Source organism: Saccoglossus kowalevskii, chromosome 22 (assembly GCF_978046115.1).
Source record: "Saccoglossus kowalevskii chromosome 22, keSacKowa6.1, whole genome shotgun sequence".
Classification (NCBI taxonomy): domain Eukaryota; kingdom Metazoa; phylum Hemichordata; class Enteropneusta; family Harrimaniidae; genus Saccoglossus; species Saccoglossus kowalevskii.
In genome coordinates this window covers 19,159,059-19,181,437 of record NC_140662.1, presented here as the reverse complement: position 1 = coordinate 19,181,437, position 22,379 = coordinate 19,159,059, and the positions used below count along the sequence as shown (strand labels likewise).

General features: G+C 41.4%; 1 protein-coding gene across 1 annotated transcript in view; it reads right to left on the bottom strand.

Moving 5' to 3' along the window:
• The window catches only part of LOC144363582 (battenin-like), a 49,190-nt gene that overhangs the window by 9,424 nt on the left and 17,387 nt on the right, over positions 1-22,379 (bottom strand). The window contains exon 11 of the mRNA XM_085495597.1: positions 15,473-15,528. Coding sequence (XP_085351723.1) covers positions 15,473-15,528 — 56 coding nt within the window. The remainder of the gene's footprint in view (positions 1-15,472; positions 15,529-22,379) is intronic.

The window sequence follows — 22,379 nt, the reverse complement described above, 5'->3', positions numbered from 1 at the left end:
GATTACAAGGCTAGTATTGCTGATCACAAGACTGCTAATTACAAGGCTGGTATTGTTGATTACAAGGCTAGCATTGCTGATTACAGGACCGGTGTTGCTGATTACAAGGCTTGATTTACTTATTACAAGGCTGGTGTTGCTGATTACAAGGCTGGTATTGTTGATTACAAGGCTGGTATTGCTGATTACAAGGCTGGTATTGCTGATTCCAAGGCTGGCATTGCTGATTACAAGGCCAGTATTGCTGATTACAAGGCCAGTATTGCTGATTACAGGGCTAGTATTGCTGATTACAAGGCTGGTATTGCTGATTATAAGGCTTGATTTTCTGATTACAAGGCTAGCATTGGTGATTACAGGGCTGGTATTGCTGATTACAAGGCTTGTATTGCTGATTACAAGGCTTGTATTGCTGATTACAAGGCTTGATTTTCTGATTACAAGGCTAGCATTGCTGATTACGGGGCTAGTATTGCTGATTACAAGGCTGGTATTTCTGATTATAAGGCTGGTATTGCTGATTACAAGGCTTCATTTTCTGATTACAAGGCTAGCGTTGGTGATTACAGGGCTGGTATTGCTGATTACAAGCCTTGTATTGCTGATTACAAGGCTAGTATTTCTGATTACAGGGCCGGTATTGCTGATTACAAGACTTGATTTGCTGATTACAAGGCTGGTGTTGCTGATTACAAGGCTGGTATTGCTGATTACAAGGCTGGTATTGCTGATTCCAAGGCTGGCATTGCTGATTACAAGGCCAGTATTGCTGATTACAGGGCTAGTATTGCTGATTACAAGGCTGGTATTGCTGATTATAAGGCTTGATTTTCTGATTACAAGGCTAGCATTGGTGATTACAGGGCTGGTATTGCTGATTACAAGGCTTGTATTGCTGATTACAAGGCTTGATTTTCTGATTACAAGGCTAGCATTGCTGATTACAGGGCTAGTATTGCTGATTACAAGGCTGGTATTGCTGATTATAAGGCTGGTATTGCTGATTACAAGGCTTCATTTTCTGATTACAAGGCTAGCGTTGGTGATTACAGGGCTGGTATTGCTGATTACAAGGCTAGTATTTCTGATTACAAGGCTGGTATAAATGATTACAAGGCTAGTATTTCTGATTACAGGGCCGGTATTGCTGATTACAAGACTTGATTTGCTGATTACAAGGCTGGTGTTGCTGATTACAAGGCTGGTATTGCTGATTACAAGGCTGGTATTACTGATTACAAGGCTGGTATTGCTGATTACAAGGCTAGTATTACTGATTACAAGGCTGGTATTGCTGATTATAAGGCTTGATTTTCTGATTACAAGGCTAGCATTGGTGATTACAGGGCTGGTATTGCTGATTACAAGGCTTGTATTGCTGATTACAAGGCTTGATTTTCTGATTACAAGGCTAGCATTGCTGATTACAGGGCTAGTATTGCTGATTACAAGGCTGGTATTGCTGATTATAAGGCTGGTATTGCTGATTACAAGGCTTCATTTTCTGATTACAAGGCTAGCGTTGGTGATTACAAGGCTTGTATTGCTGATTACAAGGCTAGTATTTCTGATTACAAGGCTGGTATAAATGATTACAAGGCTAGTATTTCTGATTACAGGGCCGGTATTGCTGATTACAAGACTTGATTTGCTGATTACAAGGCTGGTGTTGCTGATTACAAGGCTGGTATTGCTGATTACAAGGCTGGTATTACTGATTACAAGGCTGGTATTGCTGATTACAAGGCTAGTATTACTGATTACAAGGCTGGTATTACTGATTACAAGGCTGGTATTCCTGATTACAATGCTAATATTACTTTTTTACAAGGTGGTATTGCCAATTACAAGGCCAATATTGCTGATTACAAGGCTGCTATTGCTGATTCCATGGCTGGTATTGCTGATTGCAAGGCAGGTATTGCTGATTCCATGGCTGGTATTGCTGATTACAAGGCTCGTATTGCTGATTACAAGGCTGGTATTGTTGATTACAGTGCTAATATTACTTTTTTACAAGGCTGGTATTGCCAATTACAAGGCCAATATTGCTGATTACAAGGCTGATATTGCTGATTCCATGGCTGGTATTGCTGATTGCAAGGCAGGTATTGCTGATTCCATGGCTGGTATTGCTGATTCCAAGGCTGGTATTGCTGAATACAAGGCAGGTATTGCTAATTCTATGGCTGGTATTGCTGATTCCATGGCTGGTATTGCTGACTACAAGGCCTGTATTGCTGATTACAAGGCTGGTATTGCTGATTCCAAGGCTGGTATTGCTGATTACAAGGCTAGTATTGCTGATTCCATGGCTGGTATTGCTGATTACAAGGCTGGTAATGCTGATTACAAGGCTACTATTGCTGATTACAAGGCTGGTATTGCTGATTCCATGGCTGGTATTGCTGATTCCATGGCTGGTATTGCTGATTAAAATACTGGTATTGCTGATTACAAGGCTGGTATTGCTGATTCCAAGGCTGGTATTGCTGATTACAGGGCCGGTATTGCTGATTCCAAGGCTGGTATTGATGATTACAAGGCTGGTATTGCTGATCACAAGGCTAGTATTGCTGATTCCATGGCTGGTATTGCTGATTACAAGGCTGTTAATGCTGATTACAAGGCTGGTATTGCTGATTCCATGGCTGGTATTGCCGATTACAAGGCTGGTATTGCTGATTACAAGGCTGGTATTGCTGATTACAAGGCTAGTATTGCAGATTCCAAGGCTTGTATTGCTGATTCCAAGGCTGGTATTGCTGATTACAAGGCTTGATTTGCTGATTACAGGGCTGGCATGCTAACTACATGCTAGCAGTGCTGATTACGATGCTAGTATAGCTGATTACAAAGCTGGTATTGCTGATTACAAGGCTTGATTTGCTGATTACAAGGCTTGATTTGCTGATTACAAGGCTAGCATTGCTGATTACAGGGCCGGTATTGCTGGTTACAAGGCTTGATTTGCTGATTACAAGGCTGGTATTGCTGATTACAAGGCTGGTATTGCTGATTCCAAGGCTGGTATTGATGATTACAAGGCTACTATTGCTGATTACAAGGCTGGTATTGCTGATTCCATGGTTGGTATTGCCGATTACAAGGCTGCTATTGCTGATTACAAGGCTGGTATTGCTGATTACAAGGCTAGTATTGCAGATTCCAAGGCTTGTATTGCTGATTCCAAGGCTGGTATTGCTGATTACAAGGCTTGATTTGCTGATTACAGGGCTGGCATGCTAACTACATGCTAGCATTGCTGATTACGATGCTAGTATAGCTGATTACAAAGCTGGTATTGTTGATTACAGTGCTAATATTACTTTTTTACAAGGCTGGTATTGCCAATTACAAGGCCAATATTGCTGATTACAAGGCTGCTATTGCTGATTCCATGGCTGGTATTGCTGATTGCAAGGCAGGTATTGCTGATTCCATGGCTGGTATTGCTGATTCCAAGGCTGGTATTGCTGAATACAAGGCAGGTATTGCTAATTCTATGGCTGGTATTGCTGATTCCATGGCTGGTATTGCTGACTACAAGGCCTGTATTGCTGATTACAAGGCTGGTATTGCTGATTCCAAGGCTGGTATTGCTGATTACAAGGCTAGTATTGCTGATTCCATGGCTGGTATTGCTGATTACAAGGCTGGTAATGCTGATTACAAGGCTACTATTGCTGATTACAAGGCTGGTATTGCTGATTCCATGGCTGGTATTGCTGATTCCATGGCTGGTATTGCTGATTAAAATACTGGTATTGCTGATTACAAGGCTGGTATTGCTGATTCCAAGGCTGGTATTGCTGATTACAGGGCCGGTATTGCTGATTCCATGGCTGGTATTGCCGATTACAAGGCTGGTATTGCTGATTACAAGGCTGGTATTGCTGATTACAAGGCTAGTATTGCAGATTCCAAGGCTTGTATTGCTGATTCCAAGGCTGGTATTGCTGATTACAAGGCTTGATTTGCTGATTACAGGGCTGGCATGCTAACTACATGCTAGCATTGTTGATTACGATGCTAGTATAGCTGATTACAAAGCTGGTATTGCTGATTACAAGGCTTGATTTGCTGATTACAAGGCTTGATTTGCTGATTACAAGGCTGGTATTGCTGATTACAAGGCTAGTATTGCTGATCACAAGACTGCTAATTACAAGGCTGGTATTGTTGATTACAAAGCTAGCATTGCTGATTACAGGACCGGTGTTGCTGATTACAAGGCTTGATTTACTTATTACAAGGCTGGTGTTGCTGATTACAAGGCTGGTATTGTTGATTACAAGGCTGGTATTGCTGATTCCAAGGCTGGTATTGCTGATTCCAAGGCTGGCATTGCTGATTACAAGGCCAGTATTGCTGATTACAAGGCCAGTATTGCTGATTACAGGGCTAGTATTGCTGATTACAAGGCTGGTATTGCTGATTATAAGGCTTGATTTTCTGATTACAAGGCTAGCATTGGTGATTACAGGGCTGGTATTGCTGATTACAAGGCTTGTATTGCTGATTACAAGGCTTGTATTGCTGATTACAAGGCTTGATTTTCTGATTACAAGGCTAGCATTGCTGATTACGGGGCTAGTATTGCTGATTACAAGGCTGGTATTGCTGATTACAAGGCTAGTATTGCAGATTCCAAGGCTTGTATTGCTGATTCCAAGGCTGGTATAGCTGATTCCAAGGCTTGATTTGCTGATTACAGGGCTGGCATGCTAACTACATGCTAGCATTGCTGATTACGATGCTAGTATAGCTGATTACAAAGCTGGTATTGCTGATTACAAGGCTTGATTTGCTGATTAAAAGGCCAATATTGCTGACTACAAGGCTGATATTGCTGATTACAAGGCTGGTATTGTTGATTACAAGGCTAGCATTGCTGATTACAGGGCCGGTATTGCTGGTTACAAGGCTTGATTTGCTGATTACAAGGCTGGTATTGCTGATTACAAGGCTAGTATTGCTGATTACAAAGCTGGTATTGCTGATTCCAAGGCTGGTATTGATGATTACAAGGCTACTATTGCTGATTACAAGGCTAGTATTGCTGATTCCATGGCTGGTATTGCCGATTACAAGGCTGGTATTGCTGATTACAAGGCTGGTATTGCTGATTACAAGGCTAGTATTGCAGATTCCAAGGCTTGTATTGCTGATTCCAAGGCTGGTATTGCTGATTACAAGGCTTGATTTGCTGATTACAGGGCTGGCATGCTAACTACATGCTAGCATTGCTGATTACGATGCTAGTATAGCTGATTACAAAGCTGGTATTGCTGATTACAAGGCTTGATTTGCTGATTACAAGGCTTGATTTGCTGATTAAAAGGCCAATATTGCTGACTACAAGGCTGGTATTGTTGATTACAAGGCTAGCATTGCTGATTACAGGGCCGGTATTGCTGGTTACAAGGCTTGATTTGCTGATTACAAGGCTGGTATTGCTGATTACAAGGCTAGTATTGCTGATCACAAGACTGCTAATTACAAGGCTGGTATTGTTGATTACAAGGCTAGCATTGCTGATTACAGGACCGGTGTTGCTGATTACAAGGCTTGATTTACTTATTACAAGGCTGGTGTTGCTGATTACAAGGCTGGTATTGTTGATTACAAGGCTGGTATTGCTGATTACAAGGCTGGTATTGCTGATTCCAAGGCTGGCATTGCTGATTACAAGGCCAGTATTGCTGATTACAAGGCCAGTATTGCTGATTACAGGGCTAGTATTGCTGATTACAAGGCTGGTATTGCTGATTATAAGGCTTGATTTTCTGATTACAAGGCTAGCATTGGTGATTACAGGGCTGGTATTGCTGATTACAAGGCTTGTATTGCTGATTACAAGGCTTGTATTGCTGATTACAAGGCTTGATTTTCTGATTACAAGGCTAGCATTGCTGATTACGGGGCTAGTATTGCTGATTACAAGGCTGGTATTTCTGATTATAAGGCTGGTATTGCTGATTACAAGGCTTCATTTTCTGATTACAAGGCTAGCGTTGGTGATTACAGGGCTGGTATTGCTGATTACAAGCCTTGTATTGCTGATTACAAGGCTAGTATTTCTGATTACAGGGCCGGTATTGCTGATTACAAGACTTGATTTGCTGATTACAAGGCTGGTGTTGCTGATTACAAGGCTGGTATTGCTGATTACAAGGCTGGTATTGCTGATTCCAAGGCTGGCATTGCTGATTACAAGGCCAGTATTGCTGATTACAGGGCTAGTATTGCTGATTACAAGGCTGGTATTGCTGATTATAAGGCTTGATTTTCTGATTACAAGGCTAGCATTGGTGATTACAGGGCTGGTATTGCTGATTACAAGGCTTGTATTGCTGATTACAAGGCTTGATTTTCTGATTACAAGGCTAGCATTGCTGATTACAGGGCTAGTATTGCTGATTACAAGGCTGGTATTGCTGATTATAAGGCTGGTATTGCTGATTACAAGGCTTCATTTTCTGATTACAAGGCTAGCGTTGGTGATTACAGGGCTGGTATTGCTGATTACAAGGCTAGTATTTCTGATTACAAGGCTGGTATAAATGATTACAAGGCTAGTATTTCTGATTACAGGGCCGGTATTGCTGATTACAAGACTTGATTTGCTGATTACAAGGCTGGTGTTGCTGATTACAAGGCTGGTATTGCTGATTACAAGGCTGGTATTACTGATTACAAGGCTGGTATTGCTGATTACAAGGCTAGTATTACTGATTACAAGGCTGGTATTGCTGATTATAAGGCTTGATTTTCTGATTACAAGGCTAGCATTGGTGATTACAGGGCTGGTATTGCTGATTACAAGGCTTGTATTGCTGATTACAAGGCTTGATTTTCTGATTACAAGGCTAGCATTGCTGATTACAGGGCTAGTATTGCTGATTACAAGGCTGGTATTGCTGATTATAAGGCTGGTATTGCTGATTACAAGGCTTCATTTTCTGATTACAAGGCTAGCGTTGGTGATTACAAGGCTTGTATTGCTGATTACAAGGCTAGTATTTCTGATTACAAGGCTGGTATAAATGATTACAAGGCTAGTATTTCTGATTACAGGGCCGGTATTGCTGATTACAAGACTTGATTTGCTGATTACAAGGCTGGTGTTGCTGATTACAAGGCTGGTATTGCTGATTACAAGGCTGGTATTACTGATTACAAGGCTGGTATTGCTGATTACAAGGCTAGTATTACTGATTACAAGGCTGGTATTACTGATTACAAGGCTGGTATTCCTGATTACAATGCTAATATTACTTTTTTACAAGGTGGTATTGCCAATTACAAGGCCAATATTGCTGATTACAAGGCTGCTATTGCTGATTCCATGGCTGGTATTGCTGATTGCAAGGCAGGTATTGCTGATTCCATGGCTGGTATTGCTGATTACAAGGCTCGTATTGCTGATTACAAGGCTGGTATTGTTGATTACAGTGCTAATATTACTTTTTTACAAGGCTGGTATTGCCAATTACAAGGCCAATATTGCTGATTCCAAGGCTGATATTGCTGATTCCATGGCTGGTATTGCTGATTGCAAGGCAGGTATTGCTGATTCCATGGCTGGTATTGCTGATTCCAAGGCTGGTATTGCTGAATACAAGGCAGGTATTGCTAATTCTATGGCTGGTATTGCTGATTCCATGGCTGGTATTGCTGACTACAAGGCCTGTATTGCTGATTACAAGGCTGGTATTGCTGATTCCAAGGCTGGTATTGCTGATTACAAGGCTAGTATTGCTGATTCCATGGCTGGTATTGCTGATTACAAGGCTGGTAATGCTGATTACAAGGCTACTATTGCTGATTACAAGGCTGGTATTGCTGATTCCATGGCTGGTATTGCTGATTCCATGGCTGGTATTGCTGATTAAAATACTGGTATTGCTGATTACAAGGCTGGTATTGCTGATTCCAAGGCTGGTATTGCTGATTACAGGGCCGGTATTGCTGATTCCAAGGCTGGTATTGATGATTACAAGGCTGGTATTGCTGATCACAAGGCTAGTATTGCTGATTCCATGGCTGGTATTGCTGATTACAAGGCTGTTAATGCTGATTACAAGGCTGGTATTGCTGATTCCATGGCTGGTATTGCCGATTACAAGGCTGGTATTGCTGATTACAAGGCTGGTATTGCTGATTACAAGGCTAGTATTGCAGATTCCAAGGCTTGTATTGCTGATTCCAAGGCTGGTATTGCTGATTACAAGGCTTGATTTGCTGATTACAGGGCTGGCATGCTAACTACATGCTAGCAGTGCTGATTACGATGCTAGTATAGCTGATTACAAAGCTGGTATTGCTGATTACAAGGCTTGATTTGCTGATTACAAGGCTTGATTTGCTGATTACAAGGCTAGCATTGCTGATTACAGGGCCGGTATTGCTGGTTACAAGGCTTGATTTGCTGATTACAAGGCTGGTATTGCTGATTACAAGGCTGGTATTGCTGATTCCAAGGCTGGTATTGATGATTACAAGGCTACTATTGCTGATTACAAGGCTGGTATTGCTGATTCCATGGTTGGTATTGCCGATTACAAGGCTGCTATTGCTGATTACAAGGCTGGTATTGCTGATTACAAGGCTAGTATTGCAGATTCCAAGGCTTGTATTGCTGATTCCAAGGCTGGTATTGCTGATTACAAGGCTTGATTTGCTGATTACAGGGCTGGCATGCTAACTACATGCTAGCATTGCTGATTACGATGCTAGTATAGCTGATTACAAAGCTGGTATTGTTGATTACAGTGCTAATATTACTTTTTTACAAGGCTGGTATTGCCAATTACAAGGCCAATATTGCTGATTACAAGGCTGCTATTGCTGATTCCATGGCTGGTATTGCTGATTGCAAGGCAGGTATTGCTGATTCCATGGCTGGTATTGCTGATTCCAAGGCTGGTATTGCTGAATACAAGGCAGGTATTGCTAATTCTATGGCTGGTATTGCTGATTCCATGGCTGGTATTGCTGACTACAAGGCCTGTATTGCTGATTACAAGGCTGGTATTGCTGATTCCAAGGCTGGTATTGCTGATTACAAGGCTAGTATTGCTGATTCCATGGCTGGTATTGCTGATTACAAGGCTGGTAATGCTGATTACAAGGCTACTATTGCTGATTACAAGGCTGGTATTGCTGATTCCATGGCTGGTATTGCTGATTCCATGGCTGGTATTGCTGATTAAAATACTGGTATTGCTGATTACAAGGCTGGTATTGCTGATTCCAAGGCTGGTATTGCTGATTACAGGGCCGGTATTGCTGATTCCATGGCTGGTATTGCCGATTACAAGGCTGGTATTGCTGATTACAAGGCTGGTATTGCTGATTACAAGGCTAGTATTGCAGATTCCAAGGCTTGTATTGCTGATTCCAAGGCCGGTATTGCTGATTACAAGGCTTGATTTGCTGATTACAGGGCTGGCATGCTAACTACATGCTAGCATTGTTGATTACGATGCTAGTATAGCTGATTACAAAGCTGGTATTGCTGATTACAAGGCTTGATTTGCTGATTACAAGGCTTGATTTGCTGATTACAAGGCTGGTATTGCTGATTACAAGGCTAGTATTGCTGATCACAAGACTGCTAATTACAAGGCTGGTATTGTTGATTACAAAGCTAGCATTGCTGATTACAGGACCGGTGTTGCTGATTACAAGGCTTGATTTACTTATTACAAGGCTGGTGTTGCTGATTACAAGGCTGGTATTGTTGATTACAAGGCTGGTATTGCTGATTCCAAGGCTGGTATTGCTGATTCCAAGGCTGGCATTGCTGATTACAAGGCCAGTATTGCTGATTACAAGGCCAGTATTGCTGATTACAGGGCTAGTATTGCTGATTACAAGGCTGGTATTGCTGATTATAAGGCTTGATTTTCTGATTACAAGGCTAGCATTGGTGATTACAGGGCTGGTATTGCTGATTACAAGGCTTGTATTGCTGATTACAAGGCTTGTATTGCTGATTACAAGGCTTGATTTTCTGATTACAAGGCTAGCATTGCTGATTACGGGGCTAGTATTGCTGATTACAAGGCTGGTATTGCTGATTACAAGGCTAGTATTGCAGATTCCAAGGCTTGTATTGCTGATTCCAAGGCTGGTATAGCTGATTCCAAGGCTTGATTTGCTGATTACAGGGCTGGCATGCTAACTACATGCTAGCATTGCTGATTACGATGCTAGTATAGCTGATTACAAAGCTGGTATTGCTGATTACAAGGCTGGTATTGATGATTACAAGGCTACTATTGCTGATTACAAGGCTGGTATTGCTGATTCCATGGTTGGTATTGCCGATTACAAGGCTGCTATTGCTGATTACAAGGCTGGTATTGCTGATTACAAGGCTAGTATTGCAGATTCCAAGGCTTGTATTGCTGATTCCAAGGCTGGTATTGCTGATTACAAGGCTTGATTTGCTGATTACAGGGCTGGCATGCTAACTACATGCTAGCATTGCTGATTACGATGCTAGTATAGCTGATTACAAAGCTGGTATTGTTGATTACAGTGCTAATATTACTTTTTTACAAGGCTGGTATTGCCAATTACAAGGCCAATATTGCTGATTACAAGGCTGCTATTGCTGATTCCATGGCTGGTATTGCTGATTGCAAGGCAGGTATTGCTGATTCCATGGCTGGTATTGCTGATTCCAAGGCTGGTATTGCTGAATACAAGGCAGGTATTGCTAATTCTATGGCTGGTATTGCTGATTCCATGGCTGGTATTGCTGACTACAAGGCCTGTATTGCTGATTACAAGGCTGGTATTGCTGATTCCAAGGCTGGTATTGCTGATTACAAGGCTAGTATTGCTGATTCCATGGCTGGTATTGCTGATTACAAGGCTGGTAATGCTGATTACAAGGCTACTATTGCTGAATACAAGGCTGGTATTGCTGATTCCATGGCTGGTATTGCTGATTCCATGGCTGGTATTGCTGATTAAAATACTGGTATTGCTGATTACAAGGCTGGTATTGCTGATTCCAAGGCTGGTATTGCTGATTACAGGGCCGGTATTGCTGATTCCAAGGCTGGTATTGATGATTACAAGGCTGGTATTGCTGATCACAAGGCTAGTATTGCTGATTCCATGGCTGGTATTGCTGATTACAAGGCTGTTAATGCTGATTACAAGGCTGGTATTGCTGATTCCATGGCTGGTATTGCCGATTACAAGGCTGGTATTGCTGATTACAAGGCTGGTATTGCTGATTACAAGGCTAGTATTGCAGATTCCAAGGCTTGTATTGCTGATTCCATGGCTGGTATTGCTGACTACAAGGCCTGTATTGCTGATTACAAGGCTGGTATTGCTGATTCCAAGGCTGGTATTGCTGATTACAAGGCTAGTATTGCTGATTCCATGGCTGGTATTGCTGATTACAAGGCTGGTAATGCTGATTACAAGGCTACTATTGCTGATTACAAGGCTGGTATTGCTGATTCCATGGCTGGTATTGCTGATTCCATGGCTGGTATTGCTGATTAAAATACTGGTATTGCTGATTACAAGGCTGGTATTGCTGATTCCAAGGCTGGTATTGCTGATTACAGGGCCGGTATTGCTGATTCCATGGCTGGTATTGCCGATTACAAGGCTGGTATTGCTGATTACAAGGCTGGTATTGCTGATTACAAGGCTAGTATTGCAGATTCCAAGGCTTGTATTGCTGATTCCAAGGCCGGTATTGCTGATTACAAGGCTTGATTTGCTGATTACAGGGCTGGCATGCTAACTACATGCTAGCATTGTTGATTACGATGCTAGTATAGCTGATTACAAAGCTGGTATTGCTGATTACAAGGCTTGATTTGCTGATTACAAGGCTTGATTTGCTGATTACAAGGCTGGTATTGCTGATTACAAGGCTAGTATTGCTGATCACAAGACTGCTAATTACAAGGCTGGTATTGTTGATTACAAAGCTAGCATTGCTGATTACAGGACCGGTGTTGCTGATTACAAGGCTTGATTTACTTATTACAAGGCTGGTGTTGCTGATTACAAGGCTGGTATTGTTGATTACAAGGCTGGTATTGCTGATTCCAAGGCTGGTATTGCTGATTCCAAGGCTGGCATTGCTGATTACAAGGCCAGTATTGCTGATTACAAGGCCAGTATTGCTGATTACAGGGCTAGTATTGCTGATTACAAGGCTGGTATTGCTGATTATAAGGCTTGATTTTCTGATTACAAGGCTAGCATTGGTGATTACAGGGCTGGTATTGCTGATTACAAGGCTTGTATTGCTGATTACAAGGCTTGTATTGCTGATTACAAGGCTTGATTTTCTGATTACAAGGCTAGCATTGCTGATTACGGGGCTAGTATTGCTGATTACAAGGCTGGTATTGCTGATTACAAGGCTAGTATTGCAGATTCCAAGGCTTGTATTGCTGATTCCAAGGCTGGTATAGCTGATTCCAAGGCTTGATTTGCTGATTACAGGGCTGGCATGCTAACTACATGCTAGCATTGCTGATTACGATGCTAGTATAGCTGATTACAAAGCTGGTATTGCTGATTACAAGGCTGGTATTGATGATTACAAGGCTACTATTGCTGATTACAAGGCTGGTATTGCTGATTCCATGGTTGGTATTGCCGATTACAAGGCTGCTATTGCTGATTACAAGGCTGGTATTGCTGATTACAAGGCTAGTATTGCAGATTCCAAGGCTTGTATTGCTGATTCCAAGGCTGGTATTGCTGATTACAAGGCTTGATTTGCTGATTACAGGGCTGGCATGCTAACTACATGCTAGCATTGCTGATTACGATGCTAGTATAGCTGATTACAAAGCTGGTATTGTTGATTACAGTGCTAATATTACTTTTTTACAAGGCTGGTATTGCCAATTACAAGGCCAATATTGCTGATTACAAGGCTGCTATTGCTGATTCCATGGCTGGTATTGCTGATTGCAAGGCAGGTATTGCTGATTCCATGGCTGGTATTGCTGATTCCAAGGCTGGTATTGCTGAATACAAGGCAGGTATTGCTAATTCTATGGCTGGTATTGCTGATTCCATGGCTGGTATTGCTGACTACAAGGCCTGTATTGCTGATTACAAGGCTGGTATTGCTGATTCCAAGGCTGGTATTGCTGATTACAAGGCTAGTATTGCTGATTCCATGGCTGGTATTGCTGATTACAAGGCTGGTAATGCTGATTACAAGGTTACTATTGCTGATTACAAGGCTGGTATTGCTGATTCCATGGCTGGTATTGCTGATTCCATGGCTGGTATTGCTGATTAAAATACTGGTATTGCTGATTACAAGGCTGGTATTGCTGATTCCAAGGCTGGTATTGCTGATTACAGGGCCGGTATTGCTGATTCCAAGGCTGGTATTGATGATTACAAGGCTGGTATTGCTGATCACAAGGCTAGTATTGCTGATTCCATGGCTGGTATTGCTGATTACAAGGCTGTTAATGCTGATTACAAGGCTGGTATTGCTGATTCCATGGCTGGTATTGCCGATTACAAGGCTGGTATTGCTGATTACAAGGCTGGTATTGCTGATTACAAGGCTAGTATTGCAGATTCCAAGGCTTGTATTGCTGATTCCAAGGCTGGTATTGCTGATTACAAGGCTTGATTTGCTGATTACAGGGCTGGCATGCTAACTACATGCTAGCAGTGCTGATTACGATGCTAGTATAGCTGATTACAAAGCTGGTATTGCTGATTACAAGGCTTGATTTGCTGATTACAAGGCTTGATTTGCTGATTAAAAGGCCAATATTGCTGACTACAAGGCTGGTATTGCTGATTACAAGGCTGGTATTGTTGATTACAAGGCTAGCATTGCTGATTACAGGGCCGGTATTGCTGGTTACAAGGCTTGATTTGCTGATTACAAGGCTGGTATTGCTGATTACAAGGCTGGTATTGCTGATTACAAGGCTGGTATTGATGATTACAAGGCTACTATTGCTGATTACAAGGCTGGTATTGCTGATTCCATGGTTGGTATTGCCGATTACAAGGCTGGTATTGCTGATTACAAGGCTGGTATTGCTGATTACAAGGCTAGTATTGCAGATTCCAAGGCTGGTATTGCTGATTACAAGGCTTGATTTGCTGATTACAGGGCTGGCATGCTAACTACATGCTAGCATTGCTGATTACGATGCTAGTATAGCTGATTACAAAGCTGGTATTGCTGATTACAAGGCTTGATTTGCTGATTACAAGGCTTGATTTGCTGATTAAAAGGCCAATATTGCTGACTACAAGGCTGGTATTGCTGATTACAAGGCCGGTATTGTTGATTACAAGGCTAGCATTGCTGATTACAGGGCCGGTATTGCTGGTTACAAGGCTTGATTTGCTGATTACAAGGCTGGTATTGCTGATTACAAGGCTAGTATTGCTGATCACAAGGCTGCTAATTACAAGGCTGGTATTGTTGATTACAAGGCTAGCATTGCTGATTACAGGACCGGTGTTGCTGATTACAAGGCTTGATTTACTTATTACAAGGCTGGTGTTGCTGATTACAAGGCTGGTATTGTTGATTACAAGGCTGGTATTGCTGATTCCAAGGCTGGTATTGCTGATTCCAAGGCTGGCGTTGCTGATTACAAGGCCAGTATTGCTGATTACAGGGCTAGTATTGCTGATTACAAGGCTGGTATTGCTGATTATAAGGCTTGATTTTCTGATTACAAGGCTAGCATTGGTGATTACAGGGCTGGTATTGCTGATTACAAGGCTTGTATTGCTGATTACAAGGCTTGATTTTCTGATTACAAGGCTAGCATTGCTGATTACAGGGCTAGTATTGCTGATTACAAGGCTGGTATTGCTGATTATAAGGCTGGTATTGCTGATTACAAGGCTTCATTTTCTGATTACTAGGCTAGCATTGGTGATTACAGGGCTGGTATTGCTGATTACAAGGCTTGTATTGCTGATTACAAGGCTAGTATTTCTGATTACAAGGCTGGTATTGTTGAGTAAAAGGCTAGCATTGCTGATTACATGGCCGGTATTGCTGATTACAAGACTTGATTTGCTGATTACAAGGCTGGTATTGCTGATTACAATGCTGGTATTGATGATTACAGGGATGGTATTGCTGATTACAAGGTTGGTATTGTTAATTACAAGGCTAGCATTGCTGATTACAGGGCCGGTATTGCTGATTACAAGGCTTGATTTGCTGATTACAAGGCTTGATTTGCTGATTACAAGGCTGGTGTTGCTGATTACAAGGCTGGTGTTGCTGATTACAAGGCTGGTATTGCTGATTACAAAGCTTGTAATTCTGATTACAAGGCTGGTGTTGCTGATTACAAGGCTGGTGTTGCTGATTACAACACTGGTATTGCTGATCACAAGGCTGGTATTACTGATTACAAGGCTGTTAATTATTGCTGATTACACATGTCTACTGTTATTGACTTACCATCTATACTGCTCAGAATGAGTCAACCATATATTCTCAAAATATACCAACTCAAACTAGAAAAAAATAAGTCATTACAAATGAAACAGCTTCTGTTGGTACTTTTTTCAAAATGATCTTCTGTGAGCAAAACAACAGGCATTCCAAAGCAAAGAATATGAAAGGAAACAATATCATACAACTGCAAAGTAACATTCAATTTAACAATTGAAGTTGGTAAGAAAGTGAATAATGGGAGATTCATAGAAACAAAATGTGTGCATATATGGATATAGATTGTCAAACCAAACTGTATTAGATAAGTTGTTACCAATATATACTAAAATATAGACTCTACATAGACCTTATACTAACCATCAGACGACACAAGACACAACATAGACCACACCAGCCGCAACAGACCACACAAGGCACAACATAGACCACACCAGCCACAACAGACCACACCAGCCACAACATAGACCACACCAACCACAACAATGACCACACCAGCCACAACATAGACCACACCAGCCACAACATAGACCACATCAGCCACAACATAGACCACGCCAGCCACAACATTGACCACACTAGGCACAACATAGATCACACTAGGCACAACATAGACCACACTAGGCACAACAATGATGACCTTAGTCACAACATAGACCACTCTGGTCACACGAATGGCCACACCAGGCACACGAATGGCCACACTAGTCACAACATAGATCACACTAGTCACAACATAGATCACACTAGTCACAACATAGATCACACTAGTCACAACATAGATCACACTAGTCACAACATAGATCATACTAGTCACAACATAGACCACACTAGGCACAACAATGACCACACTATTCACAACATAGGCACAACATAGACCACACTAGTCACAACAATGTTGACACTAGGCACAACATAGACCACACTAGGCACAACAATGATGACCTTAGTCACAACATAGACCACTCTGGTCACACGAATGGCCACACCAGGCACACGAATGGCCACACTAGTCACAACATAGATCACACTAGTCACAACATAGATCACACTAGTCACAACATAGATCACACTAGTCACAACATAGATCACACTAGTCACAACATAGATCATACTAGTCACAACATAGACCACACTAGGCACAACAATGACCACACTATTCACAACATAGGCACAACATAGACCACACTAGTCACAACAATGTTGACACTAGACACAACATAGACCACACTAGTCACAACAATGATGACACTAGTCACAAGAATGACCACACTAGTCAGAACAATGACCACACTAGGCACAACATAGACCACACTAGTCACAACAATGGCCACACTAGGCACAACATAGATCACACTAGTCAGAACAATAATGACACTAGTCACAACATAGACCACAATAGTCACAACAATGTCCACATCAGTCACTACATAGACCACACTAGTCACTACATAGACCACACTAGTCACACCATAGACCACACTAGTCACAACAATGATGACACTAGTCATAACATAGACCACACTAGTCACAACAATGACAACAATAGTCACAACAATGTTCACATCAGTCACAACATAGACCACTCTGGTCACAAGAATGGCCACACCAGGCACAACAATGGCCACACTAGTCACAACATAGATCACACTAGTCACAAGAATGGCCACACTAGGCACAACAAGAAACACACTAGTCACAACATAGATCATACTAGTCACAACATAGACCACACTAGGCACAACAATGACCACACTATTCACAACATAGGCACAACATAGACCACACTAGTCACAACAATGTTGACACTAGACACAACATAGAGCACACTAGTCACAAGAATGGCCACACTAGGCACAACAAGAAACACACTAGTCACAACATAGATCACACCAGTCACAACATAGATCATACTAGTCACAACATAGACCACACTAGGCACAACAATGACCACACTATTCACAACATAGGCACAACATAGACCACACTAGTCACAACAATGTTGACACTAGACACAACATAGACCACACTAGTCACAACAATGATGACACTAGTCACAACAATGACCACACTAGTCAGAACAATGACCACACTAGGCACAACATAGACCACACTAGTCACAACAATGGCCACACTAGGCACAACATAGATCATACTAGTCACAACATAGACCACACTAGGCACAACAATGACCACACTATTCACAACATAGGCACAACATAGACCACACTAGTCACAACAATGTTGACACTAGACACAACATAGACCACACTAGTCACAACAATGATGACACTAGTCACAACAATGACCACACTAGTCAGAACAATGACCACACTAGGCACAACATAGACCACACTAGTCAGAACAATGACCACACTAGGCACAACATAGACCACACTAGTCACAACAATGTTGACACTAGACACAACATAGACCACACTAGTCACAACAATGTTGACACTAGACACAACATAGACCACACTAGTCACAACAATGACCACACTAGGCACAACATAGACCACACTAGTCACAACAATGATTACACTAGACACAACATAGACCACACTAGTCACAACAATGATGACACTAGTCACAACAATGACCACACTAGTCACAATGACCACACTAGGCACAACATAGACCACACTAGTCACAACAATGATGACACTAGACACAACATAGACCACACTAGTCACAACAATGATGACACTAGTCACAACAATGACCACACTAGTCAGAACAATGACCACACTAGGCACAACATAGACCACACTAGTCACAACAATGGCCACACTAAACACAACATAGATCACACTAGTCAGAACAATGGCCACACTAGTCACAACATAGATCACACTAGTCACAAGAATGGCCACACTAGGCACAACAAGAAACACACTAGTCACAACATAGATCACACTAGTCACAACATAGATCATACTAGTCACAACATAGACCACACTAGGCACAACAATGACCACACTAGGCACAACAATGACCACACTAGGCACAACAATGACCACACTAGTCACAACAATGACCACACTAGTCAGAACAATGACCACACTAGGCACAACAATGGCCACACTAGGCACAACATAGATCACACTAGTCAGAACAATGATGACACTAGTCACAACATAGACCACAATAGTCACAACAATGTCCACATCAGTCACCACATAGACCACACTAGTCACACCATAGACCACACTAGTCACAACAATGATGACACTAGTCATAACATAGACCACACTAGTCACAACAATGACAACAATAGTCACAACAATGTTCACATCAGTCACCACATAGACCACTCTGGTCACAACATAGACCACACTAGTCACAACAATGACCACACTGGGCACAACATAGTTCACACTAGTCACAACAATGTTGACCTTAGTCAAAACATAGGCCACTCTGGTCACAACAATGACCACACTAGTCACAACAATGACCACAATAGTCACAACAATGTCCACATCAGTCACCACATAGACCACACTAGTCACAACATAGACCACACTAGGCAAAACAATGATGACCTTAGTCACAACATAGACCACTGTGGTCACAACATAGACCACACTAGTCACAACAATGTTGACACTAGACACAACATAGACCACACTAGTCACAACAATGTTGACACTGGACACAACATAGACCACACTAGTCACAACAATGATGACACTAGTCACAACAATGACCACACTAGTCAGAACAATGACCACACTAGGCACAACATAGACCACACTAGTCAGAACAATGACCACACTAGGCACAACATAGACCACACTAGTCACAACAATGGCCACACTAGGCACAACATAGATCACACTAGTCAGAACAATGATGACACTAGTCACAACATAGACCACAATAGTCACAACAATGTCCACATCAGTCACCACATAGACCACACTAGTCACACCATAGACCACATTAGTCACAACAATGATGACACTAGTCATAACATAGACCACACTAGTCACAACAATGACAACAATAGTCACAACAATGTTCACATCAGTCACCACATAGACCACTCTGGTCACAACATAGACCACACTAGTCACAACAATGACCACACTGGGCACAACATAGTTCACACTAGTCACAACAATGTTGACCTTAGTCAAAACATAGGCCACTCTGGTCACAACAATGACCACACTAGTCACAACATAGACCACACTAGTCACAACATAGATCACACTAGTCACAACAATGATGACTTTAGTCACAACATAGACCACTCTGGTCACAACATAGACCACACTAGTCACAACACTGGCCTCACTAGGCACAACATAGTTCACACTAGTCACAACAATGATGACACTCGTCACAACATAGACAACACTAGTCACAACAATGACCACAATAAGCACAATTTAGATCACACTAGTCACAACATAGATCACACTAGTCACAACATAGATCACTGTGATAAACTTCTTATTTGGGTAGTGTGAAGACCCCAGTATAATACCATTTCAGTCAACAACCAACCAATGATCAGACATGTAGTTCACGATATAATAACTCTTTATTAATACCGGGTTAAAGGGGATCAGAGGTGTGGCTTATGACACTCTGTACATGAAAGTTGAGATCTATGAATGAATTCTGTCGATAAAAACAACTTATATGTGCTGCGAAAAGCCCTAAATATCGGGTATAAAACGGGCTGTGAAGCAGACGAAAAACGCCCGCTTTGCCCGGCGTCATTTCGCCTCTAAAGGGCCAGTCAGATGATGTCATCAGTGAACACTGATAACTGAACCCATTCATGCTAGTACGTAAATCCCATAGAAATGCTACTATGAAAGCCCGGTATGAAAGACCTTGTTAACTGACAACTTAAAAGTTGAAACATGGAGAGGTGTTGTGTTATGAATGCCATAACGATTCATGTTATGTTTCTCGAAATCCCAAATAAAAATTCACGTTGCTGGTTTCGAGAAATCGGCGGAAGAACTAACCTGAAAGTGAAGACACGTACAGCGTTCTGGCTATAGTAAACAGTGAGTGAATAAATATTGTAGGAGTTAAAACTAAATGAGAAATATGCTAATATCACTTGAACCACAGTACTCATTTTGCCCAACTTCCCACTTGTTAAACAATCGCTTAATTTCCGACCTCACTGTATTTTCCAAGCAGAAAACGACCACATTTTTACCGTTTTTTTTCTCTCGCTCGCTTATTGAAAACACCGACCGCTCGCCCAAACACTGGTCACCGGCTCAGGAGTAGTCAAAATGTTTGGGGATATACAACAAGTGTTAATTATTATAAATTCTGAACGGCTCTTCAAATCTATACCACTCTGTATCATTCGCGAACAACTTCATCTGTGTCCAATACTAGAGCCGGTACAATATTGTAAACAAATTCCATGATATCTCAGTCATATCGCTATTGTATACACTACTACATTTTTTTATTCTGGTTTGCACAAATGTTGAATAGCCGTCAAAAATTCAAATATATTTAGTTTTTAACTACTAGTATCTATAATTATATGCACGCAATTTGACCCTTTGACCTAGATTTGATTGGGATGGAATATTTTATTTTAAACAATATTCTGACGTTACTTACTGCCCCAAAAATGTTTCAACACAATTGCGGCATGACTGTTTGATTTACAAGTACATCGGGTAATATATTAATAACCATTCTCACCAATCGCTAGCTTAGGAGAGAGTAGGAAATCAAACAGCCGCAGGTCGCCCGCCTTTTATGCATAGATTTCATGACGCCGTATGACCGCGGTCGGGTACGAAAAGCTCGCACAGCAATTCACATATATTGTCAAGACAATGAATGAACAGAAAGGACTGGGAAATTAAAAAGATTATATTGCCACAAAGTTAAATAAATCTGGCTGCATCAAAAGTTTGGAAACTAGTTATAATATTTTGCAAAAGACTGAGTGATCAACGACATTATTTTGGGACGCAATTGAACTTTAGGTACTTCATTGCGTAACTGACTGCGCGGCGATGCTGACATCAAGTGTGTGTTGACCGAAGCTTACAAGTCTTAGTAGGGGATTTGGATTATAACACGATCTAAATCCAACGTTAAGCCTATAAATGTTCCATTGTTTTTAGTGCCAAATCCCTTTGTTAATTACAACAACAAATATTTCTTTGGTGTTTGTGAGCTCTTGTGTTATTGGTCAATGCATGGACAGCTCTTCCACTTCCGTGTTTTACTCCCTATCAGTTTGGGTCCTGTTTAACCACAGACAGTATTATAGTAGTATAGTAACACCATGGAGGTAATAAGATTATTACCTCCATGGTAACACCAAAGTCAAACGCCGTATGCCCAACGCAAGCTGGGCTGGAATATTATAATGAGCAAGTAAACAATGACGTTTTATTTACTTCGATGCGATGTCACTACTTTCGTATCAACTACAAGTATCTTTCCCCAAACGAGTCGTTTTCTTTCCGCAATATACATCTTTCGAACACACAATAGTTATCAGATGTAAATATTACTTTTAATATATATGTTCCTGTCTAATTGAATAAAATTATAAGTTAGTTTCAGTCGGCAGTAATGTTTCCGTACATGCTATATTCAGTTTGTACCACGTTTTCGACAAAATATTTGAATATTTTTGTTTTCATGATGCATGAATCATCTTATTATGTTATTGTTTATCGACTATGCTCGTATTGTTTTTGGTCTCTGCCACCCATTTTTTTTCAAACAGACTTTGAATCCGTATGTTCTCCCGTCTGTCACCATCTTGACATAGCGCACACTCTTTCAACCGGAATTCATGTCTAAGGTTGTATCCCGTTTTCGACAAAATACTCGAATTTTAGTTTTTATGATGCATGAAACTTAAAATTTTGTTATTTTCACCGACTACGCTTGTTTT